This window comes from Sturnira hondurensis, unplaced genomic scaffold (genome assembly GCF_014824575.4).
Source record: "Sturnira hondurensis isolate 20B ecotype Veracruz unplaced genomic scaffold, ASM1482457v3 Scaffold0006437, whole genome shotgun sequence".
NCBI classification, from domain to species: Eukaryota; Metazoa; Chordata; class Mammalia; order Chiroptera; family Phyllostomidae; genus Sturnira; species Sturnira hondurensis.
Window position 1 is genome coordinate 10,271,358 of NW_028079068.1, and position 15,005 is coordinate 10,286,362.

Below are 15,005 nucleotides of genomic sequence, written 5' to 3' on the forward strand. Positions count from 1 at the left end.
TACTCAAATCTTGCTTTCGTGCAGACCAAACATAACATTTCTCTGGGACGCGTTAGGCCTGTGAGCTACTTACTTACAGTTCCGTTAAAATGTTAAGAGTACATAAGAGTGTTATTTTACGGTTAATGTAATAAACATTTTATATAGCTTTCTAATTGCTGGGCTATACGGGTATTGCCTAATTTCATTACAGTACTGCTATTAGTAGAGATTTTGTTTTGTTTGTTTGTTTCATTTTTTTTAGTATCGTATAGATAATAGGGAAAGTCTAGCCTTTCCTTCTTTTGACCACTGTCTTTTTTTTTTTTCCTATGGGAAGAAAAAAGGAAGAACAGTTAAACCTTGATTAATAATTAGCATTCTTTTTTTAAGATATTATTTATTTATCTTTAGAGGGGAAGGGAAAGAGAGAGGGAGAGAAATATCAATGTGTGGTTGCCTCTCGTGCATCCCCTGATGGGAACTGGCCCGCAACCCAGGCATTTGCCCTGACTGGGAATCGAACTGCGATCGTGTGGTTCGCAGGCCCGCGCTCAATGCACTGAGCTACACCAGCCAGGGCAATGACCACTTTCATTAAAATCACTGTGTCAGTTATGAGACTTTTATGGTCCTTGATAATATTTGTGACAGCAAATTAAATTGGATTGTGTGTGTTGCCCTGCCCTGATACTTCTTTTTGTGTCTAGGGTCTTTAGAATTTTGGCTAAATTGTAGACCATGGCTTATATTCATATAGTTGTGGAATGATCTGTAAGTCCAAGAATGAGTATTGCAGCAAGGTTGATAAGAGTGGGAAAAAATGGAAGTAATCCAATTGCCCATCAGTGGAGAACAGTTATATAATTAACAGTGTCTCTATACTAGTAATCAAGCACTTTTAAAAAAAAAAGAAAAATGCATATGACACAGAAAAATAAGATGTAAGGGGGAAAATAACAGTATCATATAAGCTAATTTGCACTTAAGGTTTTCTATTTTTAGTTGTGATAAAATACACACAATTTATCATCTTAACCACTGTAAGTGTACAGTACATTCACATTGTTGTGAATCTCTAGAATTTTTCCATCTTGCAAACCTGAAACTATGCCCATTCTCTGCTCCCGCCTGCCCTGGCAACCATCATTCTGCTTTGTGGTTGTTTTTTTTTTAATTTGATTACTCTAGATACTTCATGCAAGTGACATCATACAGCATTTATGTCTTCTTTTGTGACTCTGTTAGCATAATGTCCTCAGGTTCATCCATGTTGAAGCATGTGTGAAAATATGTTAAGACTGAAGAACATTTCATTGTATATGCATACCCGAATCTATTTATTCATTCATCTGCTGATGGGTATTTGGATTGCTTCCACCTCTTGACTATTTGAATAATGCTGCTGTGAACATGAGTATACAAATACTTCAAGGCCCTGCTTTCAATTTTTTTAGATATATATCTGGATGTGGAACTGCTGCATTATGTGGCAATTTTATGTAATTTTTTGAGGAACCTCCATACTGTTTTCCATAGCAGCCATTTCATGTTCCCACCAATAGTGTACAAGGGTCTTGTTTCTCTATATCTGTTTGTATTTTTGTTGCCTGTGCTTTTTTTGTCATATGCAAGAAATCACTATGAAATCTAATGTCGCAAAACTTTTCCCCTATGTTTTCTTCTAAGGGTTTTATAGTTTTACAATTAAAACCAGACCCAGTTTTTAAAAGTGAGAAAAAATAAATTTTAGGTAATGATACAAGAGCTAATCTTCTTTTCTGAGAATTGATTTGTTAATGTCATTTTTTCTTCTCTTTTTTAATTTTCTAATATCCTTTCTTATTTTTCAAGTACAGTTGACATAGAACGTTGTCTTAGTTTCAGGTGTATACCCCAGTGATTAGATGTTACTAATTTATTAAGTGATCATTCCAATAAATCTATACCTGTCTGACACCATACGTAGTTACTAGAATATTATTGACTGTATTTCCTATTCTGTACTTTTCATCCCCATGACCATTCTTTAATAACCAGTTTGTACTTCTTAATCCCTTCACGTTTTCCATCCATTCCCCCCAACTCCCCTCCCATCTGGCAACTGTCAACATGTTCTCTCTATGAGCCTCTTTCTGTTCTGTTTGTGTATTTATTTTGTTTTTTAGGTTCTGTTCTTGATAGATACATATTTATTTTGCCATATTATTGTTCTTACTTTTTTTCTTTGTTTTTCCTTCATAAAGAAGATTCTTTAACATGTCATGTAATTCTTGCTTGGTGGTGATGAACTTCTTTAGCTTTTTCTTGTCTGGGAAGCTCTTTATATGTCCTTTGATTCTGAATGATAGATTTCATGGGTATAGTAATCTTGGTTGTAGGTCCTTGCTTTTCATCACTTTGAATATTTCTTGACACTTTCTTCTGGCCTGCAAAGTTTCCCTTGAGAAATCAGCTTGTGGGAACACCCTTGTTAGATAACTAACTGCTTTTTTCTTACTACTTTTAAGATTCTCTCTTTGACCTTTTGCATGTTAATTATGATATGTCTTTGTGTGGGTTTCTGTGGGTTCATCTTGTTTGGAACTCTCTATGCTTCCTGGACTTCTGTGTCTGTTTTCTTTACCAGGTTAGGGAATTTTTTTAAATAGGTTTCCAATTTCTTGCTCTTTCTATTCTCCTTCTGGCATCCCCATGATGCAAGTTGTCCTAGAGGCTCCTTACACTATCCTCATTTTTAAATTTTTTTGGACTCCTTTTTTCTTTTTGCTATTCTGATTAGGTTTGTTTGTTTGTTTCCTTAAATGCAAAATCACTGATTTGATTCTCAGCTTCATCTACTCTACTGTTGATTCCCTGTAAATTTTCTTCATTTCGGTTAGTGTATCCTTCATTTCTGACTGGTTCTTTTTTATGATTTCTATGTGGCTTTTTTCTTTTCATCCTGTTGGAGTTCTAAGTTCCTTGAAGTTTTTACTTAAGTCCTTGAGCATCTTATAACCATTGTTTTGAACTCAGTATCTGGTAGTTTGCTTGCCTCCATTTCTTTGAGTTCTTTTCCTGGAGATTTTTTTCCTATTCCTTCGAGACCTCTTTGTCTCCGCATCTTGGCTGATTCCCTAGGTTTGTTTCCATACGCTAGGCAAACTGCTGTATCTCCTGGACTTGGTAGGATGGGCACTGCTGCAGCCGCCCCAGTCACCTGAGCTGGCTGTTCCAGGTGTGCTCCTATATGAGCTGCATGCATTGTCCTCTTGTGGTTGAGCCTTGATTCCTGTTGGCGTCACTGGGGTGGATTGTGCCCCCAGCCAATCAGCTGTGAGGCCTGGCTGCAACTGTGGCAGAGGAGTTGCTGTGCAGGAGTTGACTCTACAGAGCAAGCCTTGCTTCAGTGGGGCTTTGGTGCTCACCGAGTCCACCTCTTGAGTGTGTCACTCATGGAGGTGGTAGGGTTTTAATCCAGTGTGATCTCAAGCTGTCCACCAGGTGCACTGGCTCTGAGCCCTCCTGGGAGATACAAGGTCACCCACCACCTGTGCCCTGCCTGGGTCCACCCAGCATGAGCTCCAGAGTGGTCTGCAGATGGCTGCTACCTGTGCTGGGCTTGGAGATGACCAGGAGAGGCCAAGGTGTGAACCAAGGCTAGCTGCCACTAGTGCTGGGCCTGGGGCCACTTAGCAAGAGGTATGGGGTACACAGAGGTGAGATACTGCTTATTTGAGAGATTTTAGGAAAGTTTAAAGCATGAGGCAAGAGAAGCCGTTTTTGTGGAAAAGCCACTGGAAATAGCTTGGGTGAACCTGCAAGTTGGAAGGAGTAGGTCTCAGGGAATCACCAGGGCATGAAGAATGTGAGTGGGGTTGGTGGGGATTCACGTATGGCGCCCACCTGCTGGCTCTGTGGGGGAGGCCTCAGAAAAGGAGCAATGGCATCTGGCAGAAAGCTGGCCTGCCATCTCCTGCCCTGATGCCAGATAATTCAGTTCCTCTGTATATGTCCCCCATTCCTTTCAAGCTGTTGCCTCAATGCTGGAGCTCAGAGGGAGTGAGTCAGCAGGCCCTTTAAGAGGAACTGGCTGGAACTCCAGAAACCCTCTCTATCTCTCAGCCTCAGTCCCTGCTGGATTTTACAATCAGTCAGGAGGGGGGACTTCTCCTCCTGTCCCTGGAAACCCTGGGTTGGGAGGACTGGTGTGGGCCTGGGACCCCTTGCACTTGGGGGATAGGGCGGGTTCTGAAGGTGAGATACCACTCCCAATTTTTACCTGCCGCACATGGGTGTGGACCAGCCCAGTCTGTGTCTGCACCCTTCCTACCAGCCTCGATGTGGCTTCTTTAAATCTCTGTTGTAGGACATCTGTTCAGCTGGATTTCAGGCAGTTCTGAATGTTTCTGTAGTTTAGTTATAATTCAGATGTGGTCGTGGGGAGGCTTTGAGTATTGCATTTACCTATGCGGCCATCTTGAAGTATTGATGTCATTTTTCAAAATGGTTTACTTTCTTATCTTGCAGAGTATATATATATCCAGTAATTTTGTTGAGGTTAAAATCCGAAACCTTTGAGTACTATTTAGTAGTTTACTAAGTGACTTAATTTCACGCCTCAGAAGTAACTGACTTTTGGCCACAGATCAAGTGACATGCATGACTGGGAAGTAGCATGTGACTGCCTGCCTTTGTGACACATTTTGCCAGAAAAGGGGATTTCCCCTCTACTAAGGAGGCGTATATTGACGGGGTAACCTTAGAAAGTTATTTTATTTATTTTTACTATGCATCCTCCCAGCAGAAGTAGTATTCCACCTATAAGGTGTCTCAGGGGAAAGAGGTATAACAGTTGCTTTCTCTGCTTTTGTTTTGCTCTGTTCCATCTAGTGTTGGTCAGTTGAAGGGCAAGATCCTATTGACTCATCTCCACAGAGCAACTGGGAGCCTGGGGAAAACCCACAAAGGACTGGGCTTAGAGCCAAGGATGTTGGTTTGAATCTTGCCACTTACTGGCTATTACTCTTAACTTATTCATCTGTAAAATAGAGTTAGTACTACCTATCTTATAGGGCTGCTATGAGATACCTAGTGAAAATCTAGAGATCTGGCATATAGTAGGTGATCAGTGAATGGTAACTTTCTCCTTGGAAAAGAATCTGCCAGAATGTCATTATGTGCTTACAGAACTAGCTGGGGCATGTTTCCTGCCAGCTTGAAGGCAGCCACCCACTCATTGTAGAGTAAGTCTCCACCAAGCTCGTATGCCTTCACTTGGGCTAATATATGACAGGTAGAACGATAGAGTGAGTCTGAAATAAAAGCTATAGACATTCCCTAATTTAATTGAAATCTTGGGGCAAGGAAGAGGAACCTAAATAATGCGGTGCTGTGACCAAAAACCTGTGTAATCTTTGCCCTGTGATACGGGGAGACAGGGCGCACCACCAGTCTGGCCCACTTGGTCTCGTAGCTGAACAGGTTCTGCAGCTCCTCCTCCGGCAGGCTGTGACGTGGTGGTCGGGGGTGAGCAGAAGTAAGGGGTGGGGTCGAGGTGCTAGAGAAAGGATTTGAGATTGCTCACCTCCTCTTAGTAATTCTCTTTCTTTAGTATGTGTTTTGCCCTTGAACCTTCTGTTCCATGCATGACTCGGTCTCCCTTTTGGTTGTAAGGTCCTGTAACTCCTGCCTCAACATGCTGCCTTGTTTGCCAGGCTAGCAGGGAGGGGAACTGGTTCGGTTTCATTTCAGCAAGTCCAAGCCTGTGTTTCAAATAGTACTGGTAATTAATTAATTCCTTAGCATTTTTAGATGGTCAACTTGAAGAAAGCTGGGTTTTTTCATTCTAAAATACCATTTTTACTTTTCAAACACCACTGATGATGACTAGAAGAAATCCTGCCATCATTTCCCATTTCTCTGTCTTGGCGTATATTCTGACTCTCATCAAAGTACAGTGGACAGGCCCTGGCTGGTGTAGTTTAGCGGACTGGGTGCAGGCCTGCGAACCAAAGGGCCATCGGTTCGATTCCCAGTCAGGCACATGCCTGGGTTGTGGGCCAGGTCCCCAGTAAGGGATGTGCAAGAGGCAGCCACACATTGATGTTTCTCTTCCTCTGTATCTCCTTCCCTTCCCCTCTCTCTAAAAATAAATACATAAAATCTTTTTTTTTAAAAAAGGGTATCATGGAGAGGTTAGGATTGTGTGACTAGAAGCCAGAAAATTGAACCAAAAAAATAGTGGCAACCTAGCTTTTAGAAGGTTTTTTAAAATCCATTTCTTTGGGCTTAATCACCAAGGGCACTTAAGTTAAACATTTGGCTGAAGCCACCAACAACACAGGTGCTGGCAGGGTTGGGAGCAGGAAGTGAGCGGAGCTGCGACACTGTGACCCAGCTCTCGTTCCACCCCGTCTCGCCACGGCTCTCCCGTCCTTGCGTTTCAGTGCATTTTCTCATGTGTCACAAAAGAGGCTAAGGATGGAGTTCTCATTTCTCACCCAGGTTAAACCAAGATCTCTGGTTAAAGAAGGATAGAATTTAAAACATGTACGACATCAGGATAGTAAAAGAATCTCGACTCTCCAGCTAGTTTAACTGTTTTCTATGGTCTTGGTTTCTTACAACATGCCACATGGCAGCTTCTCTTGGGTCAAGTATCTTCCTCCTCTGTGACATTGGGAACGTAGTGGTGTGGGCATTCGCTCACTACAGCTGCCTTCTTCACAGTGTGTTGGTTTGGAAGGAGACTGAGATGTGTCATGCTCTTATTGAAACATTAATAGCAAACATATTAATTTGCTCTTTACCATTCGCAAAGAGCAAATGGCAGAATTCTGATAAAACCAGAACACCTTCCTCATTCTCATTATATTTTTAGAGTGGAGACAGACTAAAATAAAGTTTGGGGAGGTATTCCATTGAATCAAGTCCTGCAGTCTAAATCAAGGTTCTTAATGATGGTTCAGACCTTACGATAGGTGAGGAAATCCAGATGTGGGCACTAAAGGGGCTAGCTCTCATTTCTCCTTTTCTTTTGGATCACTGTTAACATTTAATCATTACAAAGAGGAGAGGGAACTTTCTTCTCACATGGAATCCTAGGCTGTAGGCTGTGGTCCCTGAGTTTTTCCAAACCAAACAGGGCCACAGAAAGGTGACCATATAAAAGTGCTTCCTTTTCCGCCCTTTGGACAAAGGAGGCCTTTTGAAAAACCAGGGTCAGACACTATTGGGCTGTCCATACCACTTCAGCATCTCTGTGCGTTTGCCTGGGGACCTGCTTCCTCCCCCCACAGGCGCAGCCTGTTCAACTAGAAAATCGATGACTGATAGAATCTCCGTTGCTGGACTGGGCTTTGTAAACAAAATCTGCCTTTGGAGGAGAATGAGGAAACCAGGGTACTAAGTTAACTCAGTTCATAGTATTAAAATAATTGGCCTTAGGTGAATATGCTTGCTTTTTTTTACTTTGGAGTTTCTGGCTTTCTTGTATTTATGTCAAAGTTTTAGTTAAAGTATTGTAGGCAGAACTGTTGAATACTAATTTTCTTCACTGCTCTATTACCCTAAGCACTTTGCATTTATAAGGAGATTTTGTTTTAATTCTCAGGGTGTTAGGAGGTAGACAGCAGGGGAAGGAAGTGAGGAAGGTTGGTAACTTGCTCAAGGCCACAGGGTTCCGACCTGGGCAGTTCTTCTCCAGAGCCTGTTCTCTAAGGACCACACAGTTTACAGTTATTCTCCTATCCAATAGTTCATATTCCCCCTTGAGTTTCAGAAAGATGGGAAGCATAGTCCATGTTGCAGGTGTTTTTCTGAGGTAAGTCTTTGTCATCAGTTCGGGACCAACCTCCCTTTTCTCTTCCAGTGCTGAGGAATGTAAACAAGTTTGCTGGGCCTTGCGAGACTTCACCAGGTTGTTTCGATAGCTCATGCTCCTGCACTGTGCCTGTCACCCAGGTGAGTGCCACTCAGTTCCCGGGTTTCCTCGGGCTGTCAGGGGTGCTGGGCGAGGACATAGGTTTTTAACGCCCATCACGGGACTAGCACAACAGCTGGAGTCGGAGAAAGACCCAACAATTTAACACTTCGGAGCAGCTGGGTGATGCAGGGCCCTGATTTCCTTGAGCCAGCGCAGCCAGATAACCGGCAGCTTCTTTTGGGTGCCACTTCACCCCCCTAAGGAAGTTACTGTTGCAGAATATCTCCAAAAAAATTCCTCCCCCTCTTCCTCTTACAGACACTTCTAGGACTGTAAGTGTCTATGGTTAACAAACAAGTAAGTCTTTTTTAACCTGGCTACTTTGGTGAGAGCAGTGCCAACCTCAGGTTTCCCATGTTAGTACTCCTCTCCCAAACTGACCTTTCAGATTTAATGAGCAAACATGCTTATTCTTACTACTTTCACAATGGGAACACGGAAATGGCAGGTTTGGGCTGAGGCAGAGGGCCGGGAAAGAGCTGCATCTCCGTGGAGCTCCTGATCATCAGTTTTCTCCCCGTGCTTCCTGTCTCCTGATTCTCATGCAAAGGAAGAAGCTGAGCTGAAGAAAGGACTGGGTAGCGGGATTTGGATGCCACCAAGCCTGCCCTTTGACGTCTTAGGCAGAATTTATTTTGCCAGGAGTCAACCCTCTGTGCATGTACAGCACTCATTGGTGGCTTCTGAGATGAAATGCAGTAGTAGGTGAGGTGCTGCTCCTCGAGGCCTCACCACACCAGGCGTTTTTTCAGTGCTTTGGTTCTTTAGTGAGTAGTGGTATCATCTGGACTCGTAGGTTTTACAGTGTCTGTAGAAGCTAACAGTGATACGCTTTGGGTGGACAGCTGGGAATGGTCGTAGCGAACATTGCTGTGTATCAGGTACTGTGCCACATGCTTGATGTGTATGAACTAAGATAACCCGCGTCCAGTTTCTCTGGGGTAGTTACCATTATTACTCCCATTTTACAAAGGAGGAAATTGAGGTTGCAAGATGTTAATCCACTTGATGCCGCGGTCAGTACAGATAGAGCCACAACTCAGATACAGACATTGTGGTGCAGAGCCCTCTACTTAACACCTGTAACCACTCTGCCTGATACTTTTGCAATACTGTCCTTTTCCAGAGAGATGGGAGCATTGGTTTTTAAACTTTTTTTTTTTAGCAGGAGGCAAAGCCTTCGTTTAAAATAAAATCTTACATGAAACCCCAATATTTAAATAGAATGAGGTGGAGATTTTCTGGTTGGTGTCGAGTGGGCATCCTAGAACTACTGGCCGAGCCTCTGCCCCCCACCTACCAGCCCCAGTTCCCGCAGCACCCCGAGGGGCAGCAGAGCCCCAGAGGTGGTGTTCCATTACAGCAGTGGCTCCCTTGACGTCACAAGTGACAAATCCAACTTCTTGTTTTACTGAGTTCTCAAGACAAGTCAGGATGAGGTGCCTGAGCCAATAGGGAAACTCCTGCCTTGACTTTATGAAACACTATCTCCTGGACCACAGGTGTTGACTCTCTTCTCTCTTTTGCCAGGAATGTCTTTTTTAATTAGAAGACAGGAAGAAAACAAAAACCAGACTGTGTCCCACAATCAGAAACCTCCATTGTGGCAGAGGGGCCTTCACCGCCACCAGGGCATCCCACCAGACAGGGAGACTCCAGCCTTCCGAGGCCATCCTGAGGAGTCCCTGTTTGGGGTGCGAAGGAAAATCAGCACAGTTCTTAAAAAGATGGCTGCAGCCTGTCCGGCGTGGTGGGAGGGGAGCTGGTTTCCTGGCGAACTTGTTTCTAAAAGGAAAAAGAATTTTAAGGAAATAAAAAAGGAAAACTAAACTGAAACCAGAAGTGAAACATCCACCTGGTAGCAGATGACACGCACGTGTGCACACATGGACATGTGTGTGCATACGCAGTGACAAAAAACGAGTCAAATGGGAGTTCAAATGAGTTAAATAGCTGCAACTGGAAGAAAAGGGTCAGGATCACCTCTTAAGGTTTTTTATTGTGTTTCTCTCTCTCTCTCTCTCTCTTTTCTCACACACACACCTTCCCTTCTTTCTCATTTCCCCTTCTCTTTTAACAAAGTGAGTAGAAATTTCTCCCATCCTCCCCAGCTGTTTCTTGCCACCTTTAGAGTTGTTTGGACAGGGAGGGGTAAACAAGGAGCCTTTTCTGTTTTGTATCATGGCCACATCAGTGATACTGGGACCCGCCAGGGCCAAAACTTATGTACACCCCAACCCCGACTGTCCTGTCCCGTCCCCTAGTCCACTTCCACTCCATGCGGGGTTACCATCAGCCTCGAAGAGGAGGGCCAAGATTGCGGTGAGTGGGATACGAGTATATGGTCTAAGTTTTAGTTTGAGTTTTTTTAATGTGTCACCCACAGACATGAGAGAACAAAAGAGAGTGGGGATGTGGGAAGTGTTTACAGGGCTAAACTGTGTTTTACTTAAAAATGTGGAAATTATTTGACCTCATGGGGAGGAGGTGAGCGCGCCACGTCCAAAGCAAATCTTACTGTTTAGAGAAATCGCAGCCCTGCCCAGGCGTCACGTGTGAGCGCGCTGTTCTGGCTGGTGTTGTAGCCATCTTAAGAACAAATCAGCAATGGAAAAAAAAAACAAAAAGAAAAGAAAAATAAATTTTTAAAATTTAATCAGTGTTTGTTTTTACTTCCTTTCGCTGCCTCGTAGTTCTGAAACGGTGCAGCCGGACCACTTAGTTGCCATTTGATTGTCCGGGGGTGGAGTTTAAGTGCCCTGTCCTCAGTGCCACTGACCCTTCGATTTTAGGGGAGTGGCTCTTCCTGCATCTTTTATTCTCCTCGTTTGCCCTAAAACTCTTCATGCTACATTTCTCTTTCCATATAGCCTCAGCGGAAAAGAGAATGGGTCACTCGGCATGTTGATCAGAAATGAGGTATGTTCTTCCCACAGTGGCCACCCAGTAGATTGATTGTTTTCTAACCCCTGAGTATTTGATGTTTAAAACAAAACAGAGCCTGTGCTGAAGTACAGCTGACATGCAGAAAGCTGCACATATTCAAGGTGTACAGTTAATAAGCCTTGACATAGGATACACCTATGAAATCACTAGCAACCGAGATAATGAACCTGTTCTTGACTCCCAGGTTTCCCTGTGCATCTCCCGTCCCTCCCACATACCCAGGTGGCCTCTGATCTGCTCTCTGTCTTTGTGATTAGTCTGCATTTTCTTGACTTTTATATAAATGTGAGTATACAGTGTGATACCGTAATTGGGCTTTGAGCTAATAATCTTGACTGCAGAGCTATATCTAATATTTGAAATCAGTGAAACAGAGTTTTTTGCATAACATCAGTGGGGCTTAGTTTTATTCTCTAAAGAGGAATTATTGGAAGGGAGGGAAAAATTTAACTGCGAAAGGGTATTTGGAATGAGATGATCAGTTACTGGGGATCAACACAGTACCCCAGACATTCCTCTCATTTTCTGGGTAAACAGTAAAACTTTGAAGCCTGGTCCTTACAGCAGCTGGTTGACTTTTTTGTTTAAGGAATTTGGCTTTTCTGACCAAGTTGTACCAGGGACTGAAAGAACATGTGGAGGGCTTCATCCAGCTCTCTCTGGCCACTGAAAACCGGTCTGTGCTGTGCATCTCCTCGCATAACATCGACGGCATCTCCACAGCCCTACCTTTGGAACCCAGAGCTCTCATCCTGGTCATGGGGTCAGGGCCTCACTGCGCACGCTCTCTTACAGAGTATTTCAGACTAGTTCTTAAAAATAGTTACTTCTTTCTGGCGGCACGAGCATACCCACTTAAATTTTAATTTAAAAAGGAACTGTTTGGCCCTGGCCGGTGTGGCTCAGTTGGAGCATCATCCCATAAACTGAGACGCTACCTGTTCGTTCCTCAGTTAGGGCATGTGCCTAGGTGGTGGGTCCAATCCCTGGATGGGGCTCATCCAGTAAGCAACCAGGCAATGTTTTGCTCTCACGTCGATGTTTATCTCTCTCTCTGTCTCCCTCCCTCTCTCCCTCCCTCTCCACCCCCCTCTCTAAAAGCAATGAAAAGTTATTCTCAAGTGAAGATTCATTAATTTATTAAAATGACCTGTTTGCAATCATGTACCCTAATGTGCATACTGTGTTCCCGTGTACCCTTGTCTGCTGGAATGAGAGCAAGAGCCTTGCACCTGAACTGCTGAAGTCACAAAGTCCCCAGATTTTTTCCCTCATCTCCATGATTGCCTTAGCCAAGAAATTTTAGTCATGATTATGTGAAATGCAGATTACCCATTGGGGCTAGTCTCCACAAGATTATACTGAAGGAAAGGGACTTGAAATGCTCTTGTACCTGTTCTATAAAGTTCAGTAACTGAGAATATAGGGTAAATAAGACATAAAGAAGCATGCACTTTCGAATGGCATCGGCACCTTCTGAATGCAACATACACGTCCACCTTGTGTGGCCCTGGTTTAACTGAATTGTTTTACAAAAAAGAAAGTCAAAATCTAGAGAAGTTAAAAATCCAAGATTATGCAACAAGGTGTGCCTAATTTTTTTTTGAGATACATTTTCAACAAATGAGGAAAGTTGCTTCTAAGAAAATCCTGTGACAAAAATGGGAAAAGCCATGATACCGTCTCTTATTCTATGGATGCTGCACAGTTGTTCATGTCCGTGAGAAGCAGTGCCAGAGGAAGTAGTCTTGAGTTAAAAGGGAATGTTTACCTGGATACAAGGATTGACTTGGCGAAGGAGGGCTGGGGAGGAAGTGAGGGAAACACTGAGTGTTCACTCCCAGGGCTGTGAGCATCAGTGTTGTGTGGATTCCAGCTTCAGCACCAGCACTGCCAGGCGGGATTCTAGCATGGCTAGGGGGCGGTGAATTCCAACACGCATTGCCCTGCCTTTTACCTCTGGAATGGGTTATGTTCCCTCTTTTGGGTAGTGTTCATCCACAACTAGCTACTACAACTCAGATCTGTATGAAATGACATCTTTGGCTGGTGTGGCTCAGTGGGTTGATTGCCAGCCTGAGAACCAAAATTTGGTACCGGTTCAATTCCTAGTCAGGGCATGTGCTTGGGTTGCAGGCCAGGTCCCCAGTTGGGGGCGTGCCAGAGGCAACTGGTCAGTGTCTCTCTTGTACATGAATGTTTTTCTCCCTCTCTCCTTCCCTTCCCCTCCTTCTAAAAATAAATAAATTCTTTAAAAAAAAATGATAGCCAGGTGTGCTGTCTCTGTGTTTGTTTTTTAAGAAGTCAAAAAGCAGAAGCCCAGCCCTGGCTGGTGTAGCTCAGTGGATTGAGCGCAGGCCTGCAAACCAAAGGATTGCACTTCAATTCCCAGTCAGGGCACGTGCCTGGGTTGCAGGCCAATTCCCAGCAGGGGACTCACGAGAAGCAACCATACATTGATATTTCTCTCCCTCTCTCCTTCCCTTCCCCTCTAAAGATAAATAAATAAAATCTTTTTAAAAATAAATAATTCTAAAAAGCAGAAGCCCAGTGAAGATTCTTGGCTGTCAAGAGCTGCCTGCAGTATGGGAGAAATCTGTGTATGAATAGTCACGTAGTGCAGATTTTCCTTCCAACCTTCCATAATTCATCTGTTTGCCATCTCCCTGCCCCACCGTTTATTGAGGGTGGCAAACTCAAAGGCCTTCAAGGACAGGCAGTGAAAGGAGAGAAAGAGGATCGGCTGTTGACGGGGGCCATTCCCGTCTAAAGTTCCAGCCGATTCTTGGCATTGGGAAACATGAGATGATGTTTCTGAATTTGCCAACTTTCTGGCAAAAAAAGAAGCTGGAAATCAGATAAGTGACATCTTTAATTTTAAGTGTTGACAATGAATTTCAATCTGAAGAGGAAATAGAGCCACACAGGCCCATGGGGAGGAAGATGCTAACCATGGTAAACGGCTGAAAACTAAGACTAAAGACAGGAGGAACTGTGTAAGTAAGCACCGTACTCAGTCTAGGTCAAGTTTCTTAAAGGGGTTTGGGTTAACAATTCCGAAACCTCTATATGTGTGCAGTATGGACAGGGGGTAAGAGAAGTCACTTTATAATGGAGAAATCTGACAAAGGCAGCCTTAGCCAGGTGATCAAGGTCAACATCAACAGTAATTAAGTCATGGTGATAGTATGTACCCTCAATATGATACTGTGAAGGCAATACTTCACCTCTGTTGCATTTCTTACAAAAACCATGACAAACACATCAGATAAACCCAAGTGAGAGACGTTCTAAAATATACCCTCAAGCCCAGGCCAGTGTGGCCCAGTTGGTTGGAGCATTTTCCTATAAATGAAAGGTTGTAGGTTCAATTCCCAGTCAGGGCACACATACCTGGGTTGTAGACCAGGTTTCACAACTAATCACTTTCTCCCTCTCTCCATCCATTCCCTTCTTTCTAGATGAATAAATAAAATCTTTATTTAAAAATAGCAATGAAAAAAATGTCCACATGTGAGGGTAAAATATACTCTGAAAAGGAAAGTCTGAGAAACTCAGATCAGTGGAGGCTAACAAAGATGAATAGATGTTAAATATAATTTGATAATTTGGATGGGATCATGGAAGAGAACTAGATAAAAACATCTGAATAGAGAATGGAGTTAATAGTGTATTCATATTTCATTAGTTATGATAAATATGCCCTAGTAATGTTAGGTATTAACGGTTGGAGAAACTGGGTGTAAGGTGTATAGAAACTCTATTAGCAACTTTTCTATAAGTAAAATTTTTTTAATTATAATAATAAAAATCTGTACAGGCCCCTGAACTGTCTGAAGATGTTCAGCCTCACTCCTAATGAGGAGTGGCCCTGAGATTCTCTCCCTCATCAGGTTGGCAAAACCCCAAAAGTTAATGCACGAGCCAGCGAGATTGGGAAGACAGGACACTGATAGGTTTGGCAGGATTCTGCCAATATCTGGCACAGTTGCGCACGTATTTATGCTTTGGCCCAGAAATTCCGTTCCTGGGACTCCAGCCCGAAGATACACTGACAAAGCTACGAAAAGACCTAAATAAGTACAAGCCTGATTGAGCACGGGCCTGCGAA

The 15,005-nt window shown here is 43.4% G+C and overlaps 1 protein-coding gene across 4 annotated transcripts in view; it reads left to right on the plus strand.

The window, feature by feature from the left end:
* Positions 1 to 10,155, plus strand: part of TNPO3 (transportin 3) — a 98,388-nt gene extending 88,233 nt beyond the window's left edge. For all 4 annotated transcript variants that reach the window (XM_037049230.1, XM_037049232.1, XM_037049233.1 and 1 more), the window contains 2 exons: positions 7,835 to 7,926; positions 9,479 to 10,155. In XM_037049230.1, coding sequence (XP_036905125.1) covers positions 7,835 to 7,895 — 61 coding nt within the window. In that variant the 3' untranslated portion in view covers positions 7,896 to 7,926; positions 9,479 to 10,155. The remainder of the gene's footprint in view (positions 1 to 7,834; positions 7,927 to 9,478) is intronic.
* Positions 10,156 to 15,005: the final 4,850 nt, after the last annotated feature.